General features: G+C 44.6%; 1 protein-coding gene across 2 annotated transcripts in view; it reads right to left on the bottom strand.

Annotated features, from left to right (window-relative positions):
• LRRC63 (leucine rich repeat containing 63) overlaps positions 1-17,830 on the bottom strand; it is a 242,022-nt gene that overhangs the window by 113,833 nt on the left and 110,359 nt on the right. For both annotated transcript variants that reach the window (XM_085621841.1, XM_085621840.1), the window contains one exon: positions 3,529-4,020. In XM_085621841.1, coding sequence (XP_085477967.1) covers positions 3,529-4,020 — 492 coding nt within the window. The remainder of the gene's footprint in view (positions 1-3,528; positions 4,021-17,830) is intronic.

Here is a 17,830-nt window from a genome sequence, read left to right as displayed (position 1 = left end):
CAAGTGATTCCGACAATGCAGAGGAGGTGGTAAAACAAAGATGATATACGAAATCACATTAAGAACAATTCTAGGTCTTAACCTTTTGGACCAATTACAGACTACACACTTGGCATTGTGTTGGAGGTGACCAGGGTACATGCCATCACTCAATAAATTATGCTGAGTAGACCAAATACATGTATGTTTTAGCACACTTAAATACGTAATGCATGAAGAGTCTACTATGCATAATAAGTTATACCATGCAATTAAGTTTTAAAGAAAGCCTGGCAAGCAGTAGAAGTCTCAACCAAGATCATTCCATCCAGCACTTCAAAATAATCCATTTATTTGGATCTTAGCATTTTAATTCATAGAGCACTAAGGGCCTGATTTAGAGTTTGATGGACGGGTACTCCTTCACAAATGTGATCGATATCCCATCCGCCTTAATACAAGTGCATCACATTCTAATGCGAAACTCCAATGCAGGTCTCAGTAGCATTTCTATCTCTGACCACTGAGTTTCTACACGCCATCCAACCACCCACAATGTCGCATCAGGATTTTCTGAGCTCATGTGCAGGTCAGCATCTATGGCATTCCTGAATTTCAGGCTATTCCCTAAAGTTTGAACTCTCATTAGCCTCCACAACAAGGCGTCAGGGTGCAAGATGTCTTTCAGCTTCTAGAAGGATTTTAGTACTAGGAGAGATTTGGATATCTGCCATTGATCATCGTGGTATATCTAGCAGGAAAGTTCAATTAGTACAAGATTCCCAACCCGTTCTGTAATTTAAACATTGGAAGAATAGTTACTACAGATCTGGATTGCTTGGTGCCCTGTATGCTGATGCCAGCAGGCACTGTGTATATTCATATGAATGCTCTGTTATGTTTAAAGTTGATAAACTTCACTTTTATGGCTCAGACCTGCCATTTAGTGGAGGCCTGGAAGCATCTGCATGGTAAACACGTTCAATGACCAGTCTTCTGTCTCTAGGCTATTTTAAGGTTTCCACAAAGAACGCTTCGAGATATGAAACATCCACACTATATGTCTTGCCCATCAGCAGCAGGTTTCGGCAAAGGGTTCTGCTCTTCAGGTCGCCAATTATAACAATTAAGTGCTACATTTATCCAAAGGCTGTTTCTGTCTCAAGCTGAAGATTTGGCAGAAGAAGTTACAGCATAAATTCCCGGGTTCCGGAGATTTCTCTGGCTTCTACTCTAAAGTTATGTGATCCCTGATATCTTTTGCGAGGAACATGCACTGTTCCTGGAAATTTCTCTTTCTTCTCTGTTCCCTGGTATCAACAGTGAAAAAAAGTAAAAAACCTTTATAGTGGGTGTGGTGCTACTTGGGTTGGCAAGGATAATTATGCAATTCCCAGTGTGTACAGGGAGGGAAAATGTCCAAGCAGGACATCAGATAACTTTGTATGGTGCCCTTCGGCCTCAGGAAATATAATGGGGATAAAAACACTAAGGAAGAGTGGGTGTATAGCACTTACTGCATGAATTGGAAAAATTATATTCTGATCTTTACACTTCCCACAAAACTGAAACATAAAATGACTAACATATTGGGTTACTTTGATCAACCTGCATCGTAGAGCTCACTAGTAAACTCACTTCCAAAAGCAATCACTGGATACACTCTCATTATGAATGCTTGCGGCTCGATGCAATTTGGGAAAAAAGTATTCTCAAACCAAATATTAGGATGACACTAGTTTTTCTGAGCCAGGTGTGATTATAGTTTTTAGGATAAAGGTCCAACCAATGGTCTATAATTCTGTTGCAGGGATCTGGGATCTTGGAGGAACTGGCAAAAGTAGAATTTCGATGGCACTGAGGGGCCTCAGAAGCTGTAATTGGAATATTTCAAACATCATTAGATTATAGAGGTGAAACTAAGGGTTCTCAAATCAGCACAACTGGGCCACACAATGGACATAATTGCAGGAGTCTAAATAGTAATTGGTTTGATCCAAGATTTCTGATGTGCCAGATGGATAATGTGTACACAGACCCAAGAATGTGTAACTGATTCTTCCTCACCAGGAGAGATTGGTTGGGGGCTTAGAGTGGAATTCACATCCTCCACCACAAACTAGCACAACACAAAGAAATGAACTCAGTTTGCCTAAGGCTGAGTTGAAAGAGATGGAAGTATGCATGCATAGGCAGTATAGAGAAATTGTGTCTGCCAATCCTCTCAAAAACAGGTTCAACCACCATTCTAATAAAAGGACTATCTGCAGATAGAATCTCTGTGAACAGCAGCTGCAAAACAAATTTGTCAAAGGACAACATAATCGTTTTGGTTTCTCTTAGGTGGTTACATCTTTTTAAATAGAATCAACAACCTTTTGTCAAACCTGTGGGCTGAGGTAAACCCACTAAAAATGATACCTTGAAGGTAGACATTTGAAAACATAATGATCAATAGGTCCTCAAACAAGTATGCAGAGTCACTTAAAGTCAAATTCAATATCCGAGCAGAAAATAAGTGTTTCCAGATTTCCTTAATCTGTAGGACTACTGAAAAACAGAGGTAGACAGTGGTGGCACACAAACTTGCATCTATAACGACATTCTGTGGATCGGTTTATGCAGTGCTTCAATATGAGATTACCTTTACACGAGCAGGATATAGAATTCCCCAGTGCAATAATAAAAATATTTTTCATTCAAAACCATAAATTTGCCTAGAGAAAGGTTTCCCTCATCTAGACCATAATAAGAAAGGTCTACGTGTTCATACAAGCCAGAGGGATTACGAAAAGCCGCTTGTTGACAAAAACGTTTGTCCTTGAACTAGTATAGCAGATGCTGATAAACTGGAATCTTGATTGGAAGATAAAACTAAATACTTCTTATGTAAACTAGAGCCTGACAGACCATAACCAGGCCAGGCTATAAGAATTACTCTGAAGACCCTGCTTACTAGAATAACAGGATGGAAGATGGTCAGGATCTGTGAGACACTCCTAATCTATGCCATTCCACCTAAAGTCCTGGTTCTTGGTCTAACTGCACAAGGGAATAGCAAAAACAACTGCAGTTGTCCTGGGGTCTCCTAGAAGTTGTTTGTCTTCTTTTGTCTTTTCATAAGTGAAAGTCACCTGACTAGTGACTTGATATCATCCTCTGTAGACATGTAAACTTCATCAGTACTACTTCAATAGCTGTTGCCCGTATTAATATTGCCTCCTTGACAATAAGCAATGCTGTCAGTTTTGGCTGCATATTGATAGAGCAGGCAGTGACTAACAATTTGAAGAATCAAAATAATTACGAAGGTAGCATGGGGTAACTGTTGTTATCTCAGGATGGGAGTAGACAGATGGCTCACATAAGAAGACACCAGATTTGTATGCTAAGGCATATTTCTATTGCTAGAGTCAGTTTGAGTTCTCCCTCCAGGCGTGGAGAAGATACTAAGAGCAGACTCCTGCATTACTGATAGGGTAAAGGGAGCTATTAACACCACACATATAGACCCACCCATCCATATTATATTACAAGAGTTAATTTTACCAAGGATCATCTGCCTTTGTGGAATTCTTGATGTTTTCTCTGGGAGAGAATTGCTGGACAATGATATCAGGTTGACTTTGGTTTGTTTGCTCTGCTGCAGTCGTACATTTAAGAGGTCCATCAGTACATTGTAGTTATGAGGAGAATTAAAAGGGGCAGCAAGAGACTCCTTTACAGGCCCACGACTAGTAGATGGTTGTGAAACGACATCTAAGATGAACTCTGGTAAAGTCTCACACTCAGGTTCATTCTCCATGAAACGCTGAAGTTGCACAAGAGGCCTTATGTAAGATCTGTGTGGAAGAAAGTCATCAGGTCCGCTATGCTTCAAGGGTGATATAGCACGTTCTCTTTGAGTTGGGTCTGGCAGGACATTTCTATATTTAGGATACACAAGTCTTTGTCCCTTGGATCCGTAATAAAATGGATCAACCTCAAAACCGGTCACGTGGCTTGTTGCTGGAGTAGGTGCACATTCTTCGGAAGCTTGATCTGAAAAAGATAAAAGAAGGAAGACACTGGAATGGATTGAAGAAACATATTTTCAAGAACAGCAGCATTTAACTTCTCATTCAAAATATAAAACATGCCAATAAACAGGAAAGTCTCACATAACCATACATCTGCATCCCTAAATTTATGAATGAACCCTCATGCAATTATGGGCCCAGTTCGCAAAACATTTATGCGTAAAGTGTGGTACTCCTACAGTGTAAGTGAATTACTCCTGAATAACTATGAATATGCACAACTGATTCACAAAACACTTCCTGTGAATAACCGCATCTTCTTCCAGACTTGATCAAGAATTTCTAGAAGACATCCATACTGTTTCACTGTGATTTTCCCCTTATTGTGATTTCCTCATTAGTAAGCATGGTTTACGCATGAAAATTCATAAGGAAGTAGCACCTAACCATGGAATCAGACGCAGCTGCTCACAGAAAAAGCCTTGCAAATTTTGCCCTTAGGCATTACATCATATGGACTGTGAGGAATCTGTTCCAGGATGTTTTAGAGCAAGCAGGAATTATTGGGCCCCAATCGTGTCAAATGGGGCCTTTCACCGCCAGAGCCTTGGGCCATTAATGTGGTCCTGGGCACCCACATAAAGTGGCGGGGACAACATACTGTGTGATGTGAATCTCTAGTATGACCAAAACTTTTCCTGCCATCTCTAGTGTGACCAGACACATGCCTGATGGCTCCTTTTGTGTAAAGTTCTGCTGTTATGTGAAATTCCAAACCTTGTGCTAACATTCCCTGTATGTGTCAAGTGCATGTTTGTGCAGCAAGTGTACAGCATATGTATGGAAATGAACCCCTGCGTGTTGTGTGAGTTCGAGTACTGCAATCAGTGGGAACCATTCTGGATGGACATGGTTAGGCATGCCACAAGATGTAGGTTGAGGACAGCTTCCCCAGACAATGGAAGTGCATTGCTTGCATTCCTGTGGCTGAATTGAAGGAGAATGAAAACAGTGCTTCTCTCAGAAGTTTAATCAGGACCTTGTTAGCAAAGGGTTGTTTATTAGTTATTCCTGACCACTGCTGTTTGGTATATGGTGGTGATGAGGAGTCGGACGTTTCTGACTAGAGCCTGCCCTTTTGTCTATTATTGATTATTGATTCAGGAAAGCTGATGATAGGCAGGTGCAGCGATCTCACGCTTCATTGTCCCTCCCTCTTTCGGGTACTCCTGTTTTAAGCCAGTTCCATTGCTATCTGCTGTGAGAGTCATTACTTTGCACAAATACTGTATCTGAGAAGCAGCTGAAAAATTACAAGAAAACCAGCCCAAACCCATTTTGACAGGTAGATACAGTAGACACTATGTATATAAAATTGGGATCCAACCCAACCCCACTTGGTTTCAGTTCCAAGTTATTCATGACAAAGGAAGTGCTCCATACAGTACTCCAAAGACCGCTGTGTGACCAGGGCTGATGACTTCATGACAGCCAGTGTCACTGAAATGAGGTGACTTCACCTGAAGTCAGCACAACTTGCCTGAGAAGCTGATAGTCTGACTAATACTTAGAAGTCTGTCTCTCTGCTTAGAGAGAGGAAATAAAGCATGAGGAAACACTGTTCATGAGTAGAAGACAGCTACATTTCTGGAACGAGGAGTACACAGAAGTTACTAACTGTCCTTGGGAGTGATGCCAGAGCTGACTCCAATGGTAACTCTCACAGTAGACCACATACAGAACTCAAGTCATGAAATCATCCTGTACTGCTCAATAACCTTGTGATACGCCGAAGTCTTGATGCTGCTGCTACCTGACCCCCTCCCAGTGAATCCGAAGGAGGAGCTGACATCACCGTTGAAGTGGAAGCTGATCCCGGCCTGTTGGATGCACCTGCTTGAAAAAGCAAAATACCCATGTGAACCTAGCCTGGAGGCCACAAATGTACAAAGAGCACCTGCTGGATATCTGCCTGAACAGGCATCCACCAGCAGTCCTGCCATCCTCCTCCCTGTACCGTGGCTCAAGTCTCAAGTGGTCCTGTGCCAGTGAAGATGTTGCTGTCGGAACACACTTGAGCATGGCCCACCAGCAGGCTGCGACCAAATGAATAGGTAATGGGGCCTCACACAAGAAAGTAAAGCAGACTTGTAGACCGCATTTAGCAGCGGGAACACTGACTGTTACCTGAACAATCCTTTTAATTTGAGTATGAAATCTTGAACGGAACTGCTCGGAGTGAGGGGGGATCTATTGAACCGCACCTGTGCCTGATACGGAGCTTATAATTAGAATCAAAGCTCTACAGACAGTAACGTAAACCTGGAACTGAGAGAGGGCGCCTCAGCGGGCATGCCACTTTACTAGGCACCATAGTTGCAAATGCAATCTTGCTTCTGAATCCCATTGAATTTAGCTATATTACATTTTGCTGTGATAAGTACTTTTTTTTAAAAAAGATAAGCACTGGGTTGGACCACAACATTACTGTGTCTGTTGGTTGAGTGCTGAGTTCTAAGCTCTTGCATCCACACTACCTCCCTGAGGAGCCTTTAACTGCTCAACTAAGAGTAAAGTGTGGAAAGTTTGTACTTAGCCCAGTTGGCGGAATCCTAGTATAACAAACTCAGGACACCTGTGGCAAGTATCCTCGGCGAAATCGTAGAGGCATAGTAGCTACCTCTGAGTTGTGCCTCCCCCGAACAGGGTCTCACAATTGGCAGCAAGGAGTGTGAGATCTACAAGTTCCAGTTCCAACTGTCTTGAGAAGAACAATACGTTTCGCTTATACACAGCTTTACCTGCACAGCACAATGGTAGATACAAGATGGGTGGAAGTAGACCGTAACAATATCTACTAAGATCAGTTAAGGAATTGATGTTTGGAGAGAATGTGGCGGGCTGCCAGAAACGTGGATAGGGAGATCCTTGAGGATTTTGTAAAGGACAAGGTAACGGAAACTTGGCAATGGGGATGAAACAGTGAATGTCTTTGGAGAGGGTAGCATGTTAGGAACCCACCGAGAGAGTGCTGTAGTGTCAGGCTCTCTTAGCCCCAGCACAGGATTTTTCGAGACAAACCCCAAGTGTGTCAACACATTTGCTTTTATTGTTTTCCCAGGGACATCCCCCAGGCCTAATTTCAAATGTACTGCTATCACCAGCTCCAGGAGTTAAATATGACTAGACATGGACTTGCAGGTGGCTTTCTGGGAAGCTACAGTTGAGGGAAAGGAGAAGGCTAGGGAGTTTGGGAGGGAGCAGTTGAGATTAGCTTGCCAGGAACCAGGGAAATGAAGGAAGATGAGGAAGTTAGAATAGGCTCAAGAAGAAAGGAAAAGGAAAAGAGATAGAGGAGAGTGAAAGGGAAGGGAGAAAGGAAAGGCAGGAAAAACTGTAATAAAGAGCAGTAGAAAAAGAGGGGATAGCCTTAAAGAAAGACAAGCTCAGGGTGGCATCAGAGACAGTAGCATCTGGGAGAGAATACTCCTCCTCAAACTCTGCAGGAATACGTGCCAAGGTTTAAAAAAAGAATGTGCACATGTATGAGGAAAGTCAGTATATTTTGGAAAGGTTTGTGAGTTTCGTTTTGAGATCACTTGTAGAACACAGGCTTTGAATGATGTGTCTAAGGCAGCCCTTTTGATGAACCTCATGCCCAAATGAAGAAGAGCAGTCATTGAGAGTATGCCAGTAGCTTATCAGAGGATTCATGAGCAAATAAAGGTAGCACTGTTCTAACTATGTGGGCTGAAGCCATCACAGTCAATCAATCAATCAGTGAATTGTGTAGCGGGCTACTCCCCTGTAAGGGTCTCAAGGCTTGGGGGGGGCGGGGGTGCAGTTGAAGAGCCAGGTCTTAAGGGTCTTACTGAAGATGTGCAGAGTGGGGGCACGTCTGATGTTGATCTGGAGCTTGTTCCATGTCTTTGCCGCGGTGTAGGAGTAGCCTCTTCCATCCGTTCTGGCTCTGCGGATCCGTGGGGATTCAGCAAGGGCAAGGTTGGCGGATCAGAGGTTTCCTTTAGGTACATGGAAGGAGATTCTTTCATTGAGATATTGGAGTCCAGTGTTGTGAAGGCATTTGTAGGCATGGCTGAGTATCTTGAAGGTTACTCTCTTCTCCACGGGGAGCCAGTGAAGGTCTCGCAGGTGTTGGGTGATGTTTTCGTGTCGAGGGATGCCGAGGACAAGTCTGGCTGTGTTGTTCTGTATGGTCTGGAGCTTCCGGAGCAGAGATTAGTTGATCCTGGCGTAGTGGGAGTTTCCATAGTCCAGTCTGCTGTTTAGGAGTGCGTGGGTGATGTTTTTTTTTTATTCGGGGGGGATCCATTTGAAGGTCTTGCGAAGGATGCGGAGTGTGTTGAAGCAGGTGGAGGCGTTGATTTGTCAGGTCATGGTGAGTAAGGAGCTGAATATGATGCCGAGGTTCTGGGAGTGGGGTGTGAGGGTCAGGGGGTTGCAGAGGGCAGTGGGTCACCAGGTGTTGTCCCATGCAGAGGGGGAAGGTCCGAGTATGAGGACTTCTGTCTTCCCCAAGTTAAGCTTCAAACAGCTGCTTCTCATCCAGGATGCAACGTCCTTTATTCCTTCCTGGAAGCTGAGTCTGGTGGTGAGGGAGTCCTTGGTGAGGGATAGGATGCGCTGGGTGTCGTCCACGTAGGATACTATGCTGAGTCCATGCTGGCTGACGATGGCGGCGAGGGGAGCCATGTAGATGTTGAAGAGCGTGGGGTTGAGCTACGATCCTTGTGGTACTCCGCAGTTGATCTCTGTGGTTTTGGAGGGGGGGGGGAGTCTGACTCTTTGGGTTCTGCCAGTGAGGAAAGAGAGGATCCAGTTGAGGGCAGTTCCCTGAATGCCGGCATCGTGGAGTCCGGCAGTGAGAGTGCGGTGGGATACGGTGTTGAAGGCTGCAGAGAGGTCAAGTAGGACCAGGGCTGCGGTGTGACCTTGGTCGAGGAAGGTGCGGATGTTGTCTGTAGCGGCGAGTAGGGCGGTCTCAGTGCAGTAGTTGCTGAGGAATCCGGATTGGGAGGGGTCGTGGATTGAGTTCTCTTTGATCAATTTCGTTCGTAGACGATCTTCTCAGTGACTTTGGCCACGAAAGGGAGGAGAGAGATGGGTTGGTAGTTCTTGAGGTCTGTCAGATCTGCTAAAGGCTTCTTGGAGAGGAGCTTGACTTCTGTGCATTTCCAGTCGTCGGGGAATGTGCCGGCTTTGAAGGTTGCATTGATGGTGTGTCGTAGTTCAGGTGCAATGGCAGCGGCAGTGGCTCAGTGGAAGATGTGCGGAGGGTAGGGGTCCATGGGGTCTCCTGCATGAATGCCTTTCATGGATGATGTGGTGTCTTCGGTAGTGACTGGGGTCCAGGAGGAGATGGTGGGCTGGTTGATGTTGCTGGGTGGAGCAGTGAGTTCGGTTTTCGGAGTTTGTTCGGTGAAGTTGTCATAGAGGGATCTTCTATTTCAGGTGGAAGTAGGGGCCAAGTTTGTTGCAGACGTCCTGGGAGGGTGTGACGTCCGTGTCTTCGCTGGGGGGCTTGGTGAGTTCCTGAATGATTCAGAGATACAAAGAAAACAAAATAGCAGATGGTGTTCAGATTGAAACACGGATTCATGGGGTGCTCCGTGGCTGAAATGAGAGAGGGATGGAGGGCAACGATTTGTATGCCAGGAACCAGTAAATGGTGAAAGAGCGACTCAAGAAGGAGCTCTCGACCCCACTTAGGCAGTACCTGTCTGACTTCACAGAGGAGGATCCAAGGAAACTTGCAGTGTTGGCTGACAAGTGGAAGCTAAGAGGGTTAACAAAGGCCTGGAGCAGCATGGCTCCAAGGCAAATGGAGAGTTAAACTCTCAATAGACTACTAACAAACTGGAGGGTAAGAGCCAGGGCAGTTCCCAGGGGTCCAAGGGAGGGCGCTTGCATAAAGGGAACTGAGATACAAGTCAGACAAATGAGGAAAACAAGGACAGGAAGATTTTATTGAGCCTTAGGTGATTACTCATTATAGGTTTTATAAGGCGGGCATTACAAAAGATACAGTTGGATAAAAGACCCTATACCAAGTGCACCATTTACAGCAAGTGTATTGACTGTTGGAAAGAGGACCCATGGCACTCAACTTAGTACGAATAGCTGTTTTGGCAAGGGGCCCAGACGCTCTTCAGCTCATCTTCCAAGTTCCGGAGGGAGCAGAGTGGCCAAGTTGGAAACACCTGTACCTTGATGAAAGTGTGACTATAGGACCGTGTCCCCACTCTACCCTCGGGTTTGGAGCATCGATTGAAAAGAGGGGTACACAGATGATGTGTGTCTACAAAGGGCAAGTATTGCCACCGATAGGTCCCCTACCAGCTCGTGATAAGACTAGGAGGGAACGCTATTAAGACATTTTTAGGGATCTGTATCCTGATGAATGCCAACGACCCTACTGAGCAGCAATCAAGAGCAGAAACATGTTGATACACCAGATAGGTAATTGGTGACATTGCTTCTCTCATATACCCCTAGAAACTTATTTTAATCCTGCCAAGTGGGACCCATAATAAAGGTCTTGGGTGCCCAATTAGAGAGTTTTAATATTTTTTTTCTCTGCAATAGAGATCCCTACTTTTGGTATTCTTCCTCCTCTTTCTAAAAAAAAATATTTTTCCTTGCGCTCCGCCCTGTACATTGGTGTGCGTCAGGGTGTCGTAGCGGCACTATGATGAAGCATGAAACTTATTGAGTGGATGAAGGCAGTATTTACAACCTCTGTGATCACCCAAGAGGTTCTCTTTCTCTCCTGTTGACTCCTGTGCTGTTTACACCCCCCCTTTTCTTTTTCTTTCTTTCTCTCTTCCATTCCCCGGAACCATGTGGGACCAACAGGCCCATTTTATGTTTAAATTGTTTTATTGAGTCGCTGAAAGGCATGGAAATATATACCTGACTCGGCGTCAACATTCCTCCTTGTCAGGCGCATTGCAATAGTTTCATATAACCAAATGAACTTACGCAACAGGCCCATTTTAAGGTGGAAGATTGATATTTTCTTTACCCCAACTCAGAGGTCCTTCTCATCAAGTGAGTGACACTGAGACCATCCCAGCTTTGCAAGGAACAGAGAACGATAGAGAGCAAATCAGGGCAGAGTCTGAGAAGGCACGTGCTGTGGCGTCCCTCACTCTGGTTTCAGAGGAAGAGGAGGATGAGACACCCGAAGTGGACCAGGTTTTGAAATCTGAGTCACTGCCAGAGCTACAGGGATGGCTAGCCATTAGAGGGCCTACCCAGAAGTAATTCTGCCGGGCACAAGCTGTGTTCCCTACACTTGTAGGACGTTGGAAGAAAACCCAGGAATAGGAAAGCGAGGGAAAGGCTGGAAGGCTTTATGATGGCAGGGAGGATGGACTGCTGTACAGTGAGTCAGTGAATCCTGATCCAGGAGCGAGTAAGAAGCTTATGATTCCCTCGGTGCATAAGAATTTCCTGTTGCGACTGATCCATGAAATGCCATTCAGAGAACACTTTAGCATAAAAAGACATAGGTCGGACTCTTTGATCTACTGGTTAGGGAAGAACAGAGTCACTGAAACGTTCTGTACAGCCACTCCTTCTTGCTAATTGAGTAGTTGGATGGTAAGGTCAAGGTACCATCATGACTATCTTAGAAGGTGTTCTATTTGAGTGGGTAGACATTGACAATGTTGGTCCAATTGACCCCCTCGGCATCAGGCAACAAATATATTGTGGCTGGGGTGGATCTTGCCACAAGTATCTAGAGGATGTACATCTGAGGAGCACGACTGTGAAGGAAGTAGCTAGGGGATTCTGAAGGATCTTTTCAACGGTTGGACTTCCTAAGGCAGTGATTTCCAGCTAATGAATATACCTTGTAACCTCCCACAGGAGCAAGCCGGTTTGACCTACAAAATCCTCCCGGCATAACATCCACAAACCAATGAGCTGATGGAAAGGTCCTTAAGAGTAGGATGAGAACTCTGCCAGGGAACCTCAGTGATATCTTATGCTACGTTGTCTCTTGTCTGTAGAGAGATTCAACAGAAGAGAATTGGGTTTAGTCCCTTTAATTTTCTGTTTGGGCACCCTGTGTGTGGCCCACTCACCTTCAGAGGAGGACAGAAAATAACTTCAGAGTCGAATCAAAAGGATGTGGTGAACGATAGGGTTGTCATCAGGCATCTAACCATGCAATATATGAGTTAACATTCAGGCAAGCCAAGAGCTGGTGGAGTGGTATGAACAGAAAGCAGCAATCATGAAATACCATGAGGGTTAAGAGGTTGGTGCTGACGCCCACTTGTCCAAGAGCTTTAGAGTATACTTGGTGTAGGACATACAAGGCAGTATAAATGGTTTCTGAGGTGAACTACTTGGTGGGAGTAGGTGTCACATGGTAGCTAAAGAGGGTGTTTCATGTGAACTGCTTTGTCTTAGGAGCGATGTCACAGTAAGCATCATGGGACTGACAGAGAAGCTTGAGGAAAATAGTGAGCCACTTCCTTACTTACTGCACAGTGATGTGAATGATGGCTAAGTGGATGAAGTACACTTGCCCCCTAACTACTGCCAGATCAGCAAAGAAAGTGTAGAGACGTACTGGAATGATTTTTACATCTCTTTTCACTGACTCAATGATCGACAATTGTCTGTGTATATTAACAAGATCATGGGTACTTCCAAAGATTTCCGCAACGGCTAAAAAGTATGGTCTGCAGCATGACAGAGAGCTGCATTGATAACACCAGGATGAGGGTCGGGGTGATGTAAGGTGGGCTTCGGGGAAGAGAAGGGGCAAATCATATACTTTCCTATGCCTCTGTCAACTTAATTGCAATTATATGATAGAGGTGGGCGAGCCACAGAAGGCTTGAGCCAAGCTCAAGTCAGATGCCTTGCAGTGGCTTAGCTAGAGGTCTTCTCAGATTCTCAAACTGAAAATGAACTGATTGTTCATGTGACTTCTGTCTGTCACCCATGCTTGAATTCTCAGGGGGCAAGAATGCAAGACAAAGCATCAACTTTTGAGGTAAAATGTGATTGGGAAATAGATACCGATCTAGTGGCCAAATTCCACAATGTAATACCAGAAAACCTGGGTCAAATCCCACTTACCCGCTTGACTAAATTGTGTGATCCTAGACAACTGGTGTATTTTACGTTGCCTTCTTTTTCTCTATGATGCTATATGAGAGTACCCTGACATACATGAGTTCAGGATGTGCGCTGTACAAAACCTTCTCTTGTGTTTGATTTAATAAACCATAAAGTTGTTCCAAGTATAATAACAAACTATGGCACCCAGAGGGTGCACAAGACAAATGACTTGCCTCTTGGTTCACTGTTGGCATTGTTGTCAGGGCAAGGGAAGGCATGAATGTTTACAAGTTCATGTTTAAATACTATCGCTTCCAATACATGCTTCTCAATGCTGTGCAATAATCTACAGGAGATAGATTTCTGCATATTAATGAAATACACTTTTTGGATGTTGAGGAGTGTTTATTTAATACATGCATATTCAACAATGCTCCATGTTCCTAAAGATAAGTGGTGCAGGACACATTCTTTGCTTCTTTTCCTTTACTTCAGTTCATCTTTAAATAAATACTTTCAGTTAATCTTTAAATAAATACTTGCCAATTCAGCAGCTTTCTGAATGTTCACACTCAGTCAAATAAATAGCAGCCCAGTGTTGCTTTTCACCAGAGAGCAGCTTGTAAAGCTAAGGAGGGGCACAAGCTACCCCCTGGCCATACCCTGAGTATCTCTGATCTAGATACCGGAGACAGCATTCCTACAAACAGTAAGCTTTACAAGATGTCTGGCTGTGTCCAGAATTGCATAAAGTCAGAAACTGCCATAGTTCAGGGTTTAGAGAGTAACAGATCATTCCTATTTCTTGAGTCAATTCAGTAGCACTGGTGCCCAAGCAAGAATCCATGGACCAAGACTGATTGACACCCATTTCCCAGATCTAATGGATCGGATATCTCTATCATTGTTCCTGGGAGCCCTCCATCCTCTTGCCAAACAAAGATCCTTCAAGTGAACTAAGGATTTACACCCTTCACATGTCACTTTGCACAAGCACTTACATCACACTTCTGCACATGTTTGAGCAACTTTCATTGGCATGTACATAGATAATTTCTTGAGGGTTTGCCATAATACTTGCTTTGAATAATAATCTCCTCCCTGGCTGTGTTTCCTTTTTCCCTCTGTCATATGCTGAGTTACGCTTTAGATTAACTGAATAAAATACTGGTTATCCTGAATTGCTTCTGCTACCGACAGGCACTTATTAGCAGAGCAAATGAGATAAATTGCTTTTTCAGCCCTTTGATAAAAAGCCTTAGGTAAGGCAGCAGTCTTGCTTGTATGCATCACTCTCTGTCCCCGTATGTATGCCCAGCATTTATCAGCTTGTAGATGCATTGCAGTTCAGGCTGCATGGTGGGAGCATGTTGCACTCCCACCCTCATGCTGCTAGTGCTTTCTTTGAAGGGGCTGCAGCAGCCTTGTTCATGTAAGTGTTTACAAAGCAGACTTTCTGGGAAGATCAGTGCAGTCACATCAATCTTTGGCAGCACAGGCCCTCTTGGCTGGCAGCAGACTGGTTATCGGCTGTAGCAGTTTCGGCCTCCTGGCCGAGTTTCTTCATGATAATGTGTCTGTGCAGTTGCAATCTCCAGGCCGATCCTGGTCTCCTGCTTCGGCGGGAGTTGGAGTTTCCTTTGTCCACCACCAGCAGCAGTACCAATATCTCAAGATAGCTATGGAAAACTGGGAGATAGAGGAATCTTTGCTCTGGTGCAGGCGTAATACAGTTCACTTGGAAACTGCGCTGAGAGACCGGGGGCCTAGTTTGCAGCATGGAACTCTCCTGTCCTGTGCTCTTTGTTCGTTAGTGCCCTCTACTGCTCCACATTACGGGAACCTGCTCTGCCTTTTCCCTTGGACAGTCCAGACACACTCTTTCCTTCTCTCAGCAGGCAGGCAGGTTTCTAGGCTCTGTAGGCAGATTCTCACCTCTGCCAGGAGCAACTGAAGAATTCAGGTGATGTCCCTGCACCTCTGGAAAACTGGCTGGTAGTAAGAGACCAGCACTGGTTACACAGTAGTTCTTCGAGCACTCGGCAGAGCATTCCCATCCTTAGTGAAGAAGAAACTAGGCCTGGAAAAAATTGGGGTGGTTTGCAACCCACGTTCATGCACATTTTTGCAGACAGGGAATGTTGATATACTCTCTGAGGCTTCAGAACAAGTTTGGTTTGGTTCTCTTTCAAATGTTGTTTCCCGGCTGCTCTCCAGACACAGTCCTTGTACAAAGTGATGGTTTACACAGTAGGTAGCAAGCAGGCATATTTAAAACAGGTGCCGAATGAAGTGCGATATCTGTGCATCTGTCTGTCATCGGCCTTCCTGAAGCAGTGATCCGAGATAGACATAACGGCAGGCCCTGCCAGGAAATGTCAGCATTTCAGAGCTGATTGAAGAAATCAGTGAATTCTGGATTCTGTAGTATAGAGGGGCTTGCATTTAACTAACTGGACTACACAGACAAACTTGATAATAATGACTTGGAAAAGAAAAGCCAAGGCCTGGAGCCATTGTGACTCGGTGACATGCAACCACCTGTTCACCCTATACAAAGGCAATGGCACAACCTACTGACAGTTTCTACCTGCAATTGTTAACAAGAAACTACTTAACCAGGAAGGAAAATCAGGCTACATAGAGAAATGACCATATCCACAGATGCACAAATGAAACCATTGTACAAACAAAACAGACATACACTCAAAAGGCAGAATATGATCCTTAAATATAATTCAAGAACACCAATGGCCAATGAGGTTGTTCGTGGGTGGTAACGTTACTGAGCTGGACTCTTGGGCGCTGCCACTGCGACAACCAGCTGTGATAGAATGGCTTCCGGGGTCCAAAAGCATACTGCAGAGGAAGCAGGGTAATGTGCCAATAATGGCAGCCAAAGGTAGCTGCTTAAGATATGTGCTACCCAGAGGCCAACCTACACCATACGCTCCCAATTTGCCACTTGAGATTCTTCTGGACTAAGTTGCTGGTTACAGATGCCCAGAGCTTGAGTCCTGGAGGGTGGCGGTGTTGGACACCTCGGGCGACTTGTTTGCAGATTTACAACTGCAAGATATTGAGGGGTTAATAGAGGACTTCGGGATACCACAGGGGACTTTCATGCTTCACGTATTATTATTGCAGCAATTCCTCCAGACATGGGGGAATAACCGTGTGGAACCCGCCACATCACACCCATTACAAACTCTACTGACACATGGAAGGGGCAAACGTGTGGTGACAGCAATCCATAACTCTCACAGACCCGACCCTACAACCCTGTTGACACCACTGCAAGCATACTTGGACTCAGTGTTGTCGATCACTATTACCGATGAGCAATGGACACAATGTATATGCTACCCTAAAATCATATCCAAAAACGCTAGGCTGAAGTATACGCAATTTAATTACCTAAGCCACATATATTTAATACCACATAGACTGACTCATATGTATCTTACCTCTGCTGATGCTTGCCCTCATTGCCTAACCTCAGAAGCAACGTTTCATCATGTGGTCTGGACTTGCCCTCACCTCAGTACATATCGGAATGAGATAGCTGCAACTCTGACGGAAGCAGCGGACAATTTAATAACAGCTCAGGGCCCACACTTCCTGCTTAACATCACCAAACTCACTGCCTCACGCAAGAACCTCAATAAATTTCTAGACTTGGCGTTGGGATTGGCAAAACGCATAATAGCTATGACTTGGAAGTCGTTCACTGGCCCTAATACACGATCTTGGCTTTTGAACCTCAGCAGAGCACTAGTTGCGGTGCATGCAACACAAGCACCCAATACCCCAAGTGCTCCCCCTCGAACTAGTCCTATACAATGGTGTGAGTACTTGAAGTTCATAGAAACTAAACTGAACGCGTCCAGTCCAACCATGTCGTGAAGCACGTCTGTGACCTGCACAGCCAGTACAATACAATGGCACATGATTGCATATATGGCGTGCCCCTACAGCATGCATAGCTGAGTCTAATATGGACTTGGGCTAACATATATCCACGGTTATGCGGGACTCGCAGTTTCCCCTACCCACCTCCCAGTATCATCTATGACCACACATAGTCACTTATCCCCATCCAAAAATGGCCCAAATCTACATTGCACACGTAAATCAGACGAGATTGAATAATTCCATGTAGTTTGTAGCTTATTTGTTGAAAATGATAATGGTCTTGTGTCAATAACATTCAATGGCATGCATACAATGTTAATTATGTTTTATGACAAGTGTGTACGGTACTGCTTGGCACCCCACCAAAGCTGTTCTAGTAAATGATACTGTGCTATTATGCATGACAATCCTGTCAAAGTTTAAAATATGTATAACTTGCTGAAAATCAATAAAGACAATAAAAAGAATATTACCCTAAAATATAACCCTAACTACCCAGTTGCCAGGCATTTTAAACTAGTCCACCAAAACAAATTGAAAGACCTGCAATACACTGTATTAGGTGCTGTACCCATTCCCGGATGGGGAGGGAACCGTGAAAAACTGCTTCGGCAACGAGAATCGCATTTTATTCTAGCCCTCGATACTAGAATGCCGAATGGCCTGAATTTGAGTGACGATTTGCATAATTTCCTCTAGTCGGGTGACAATTATGTTGGGTCATTGAGTCTGTTCACCATTTCCTCCAACATGTAGAACATTTACATCCTCTGAATCCTCCCTATAAACTGCAGTTGGGAGAGCTATACACA

The sequence above is a fragment of the Triturus cristatus genome, chromosome 8 (assembly GCF_964204655.1).
Source record: "Triturus cristatus chromosome 8, aTriCri1.1, whole genome shotgun sequence".
Classification (NCBI taxonomy): Eukaryota; Metazoa; Chordata; class Amphibia; order Caudata; family Salamandridae; genus Triturus; species Triturus cristatus.
The sequence above is the reverse complement of the archived record's forward strand: the minus strand, read 5'-3'. Positions and strand labels throughout refer to the sequence as shown.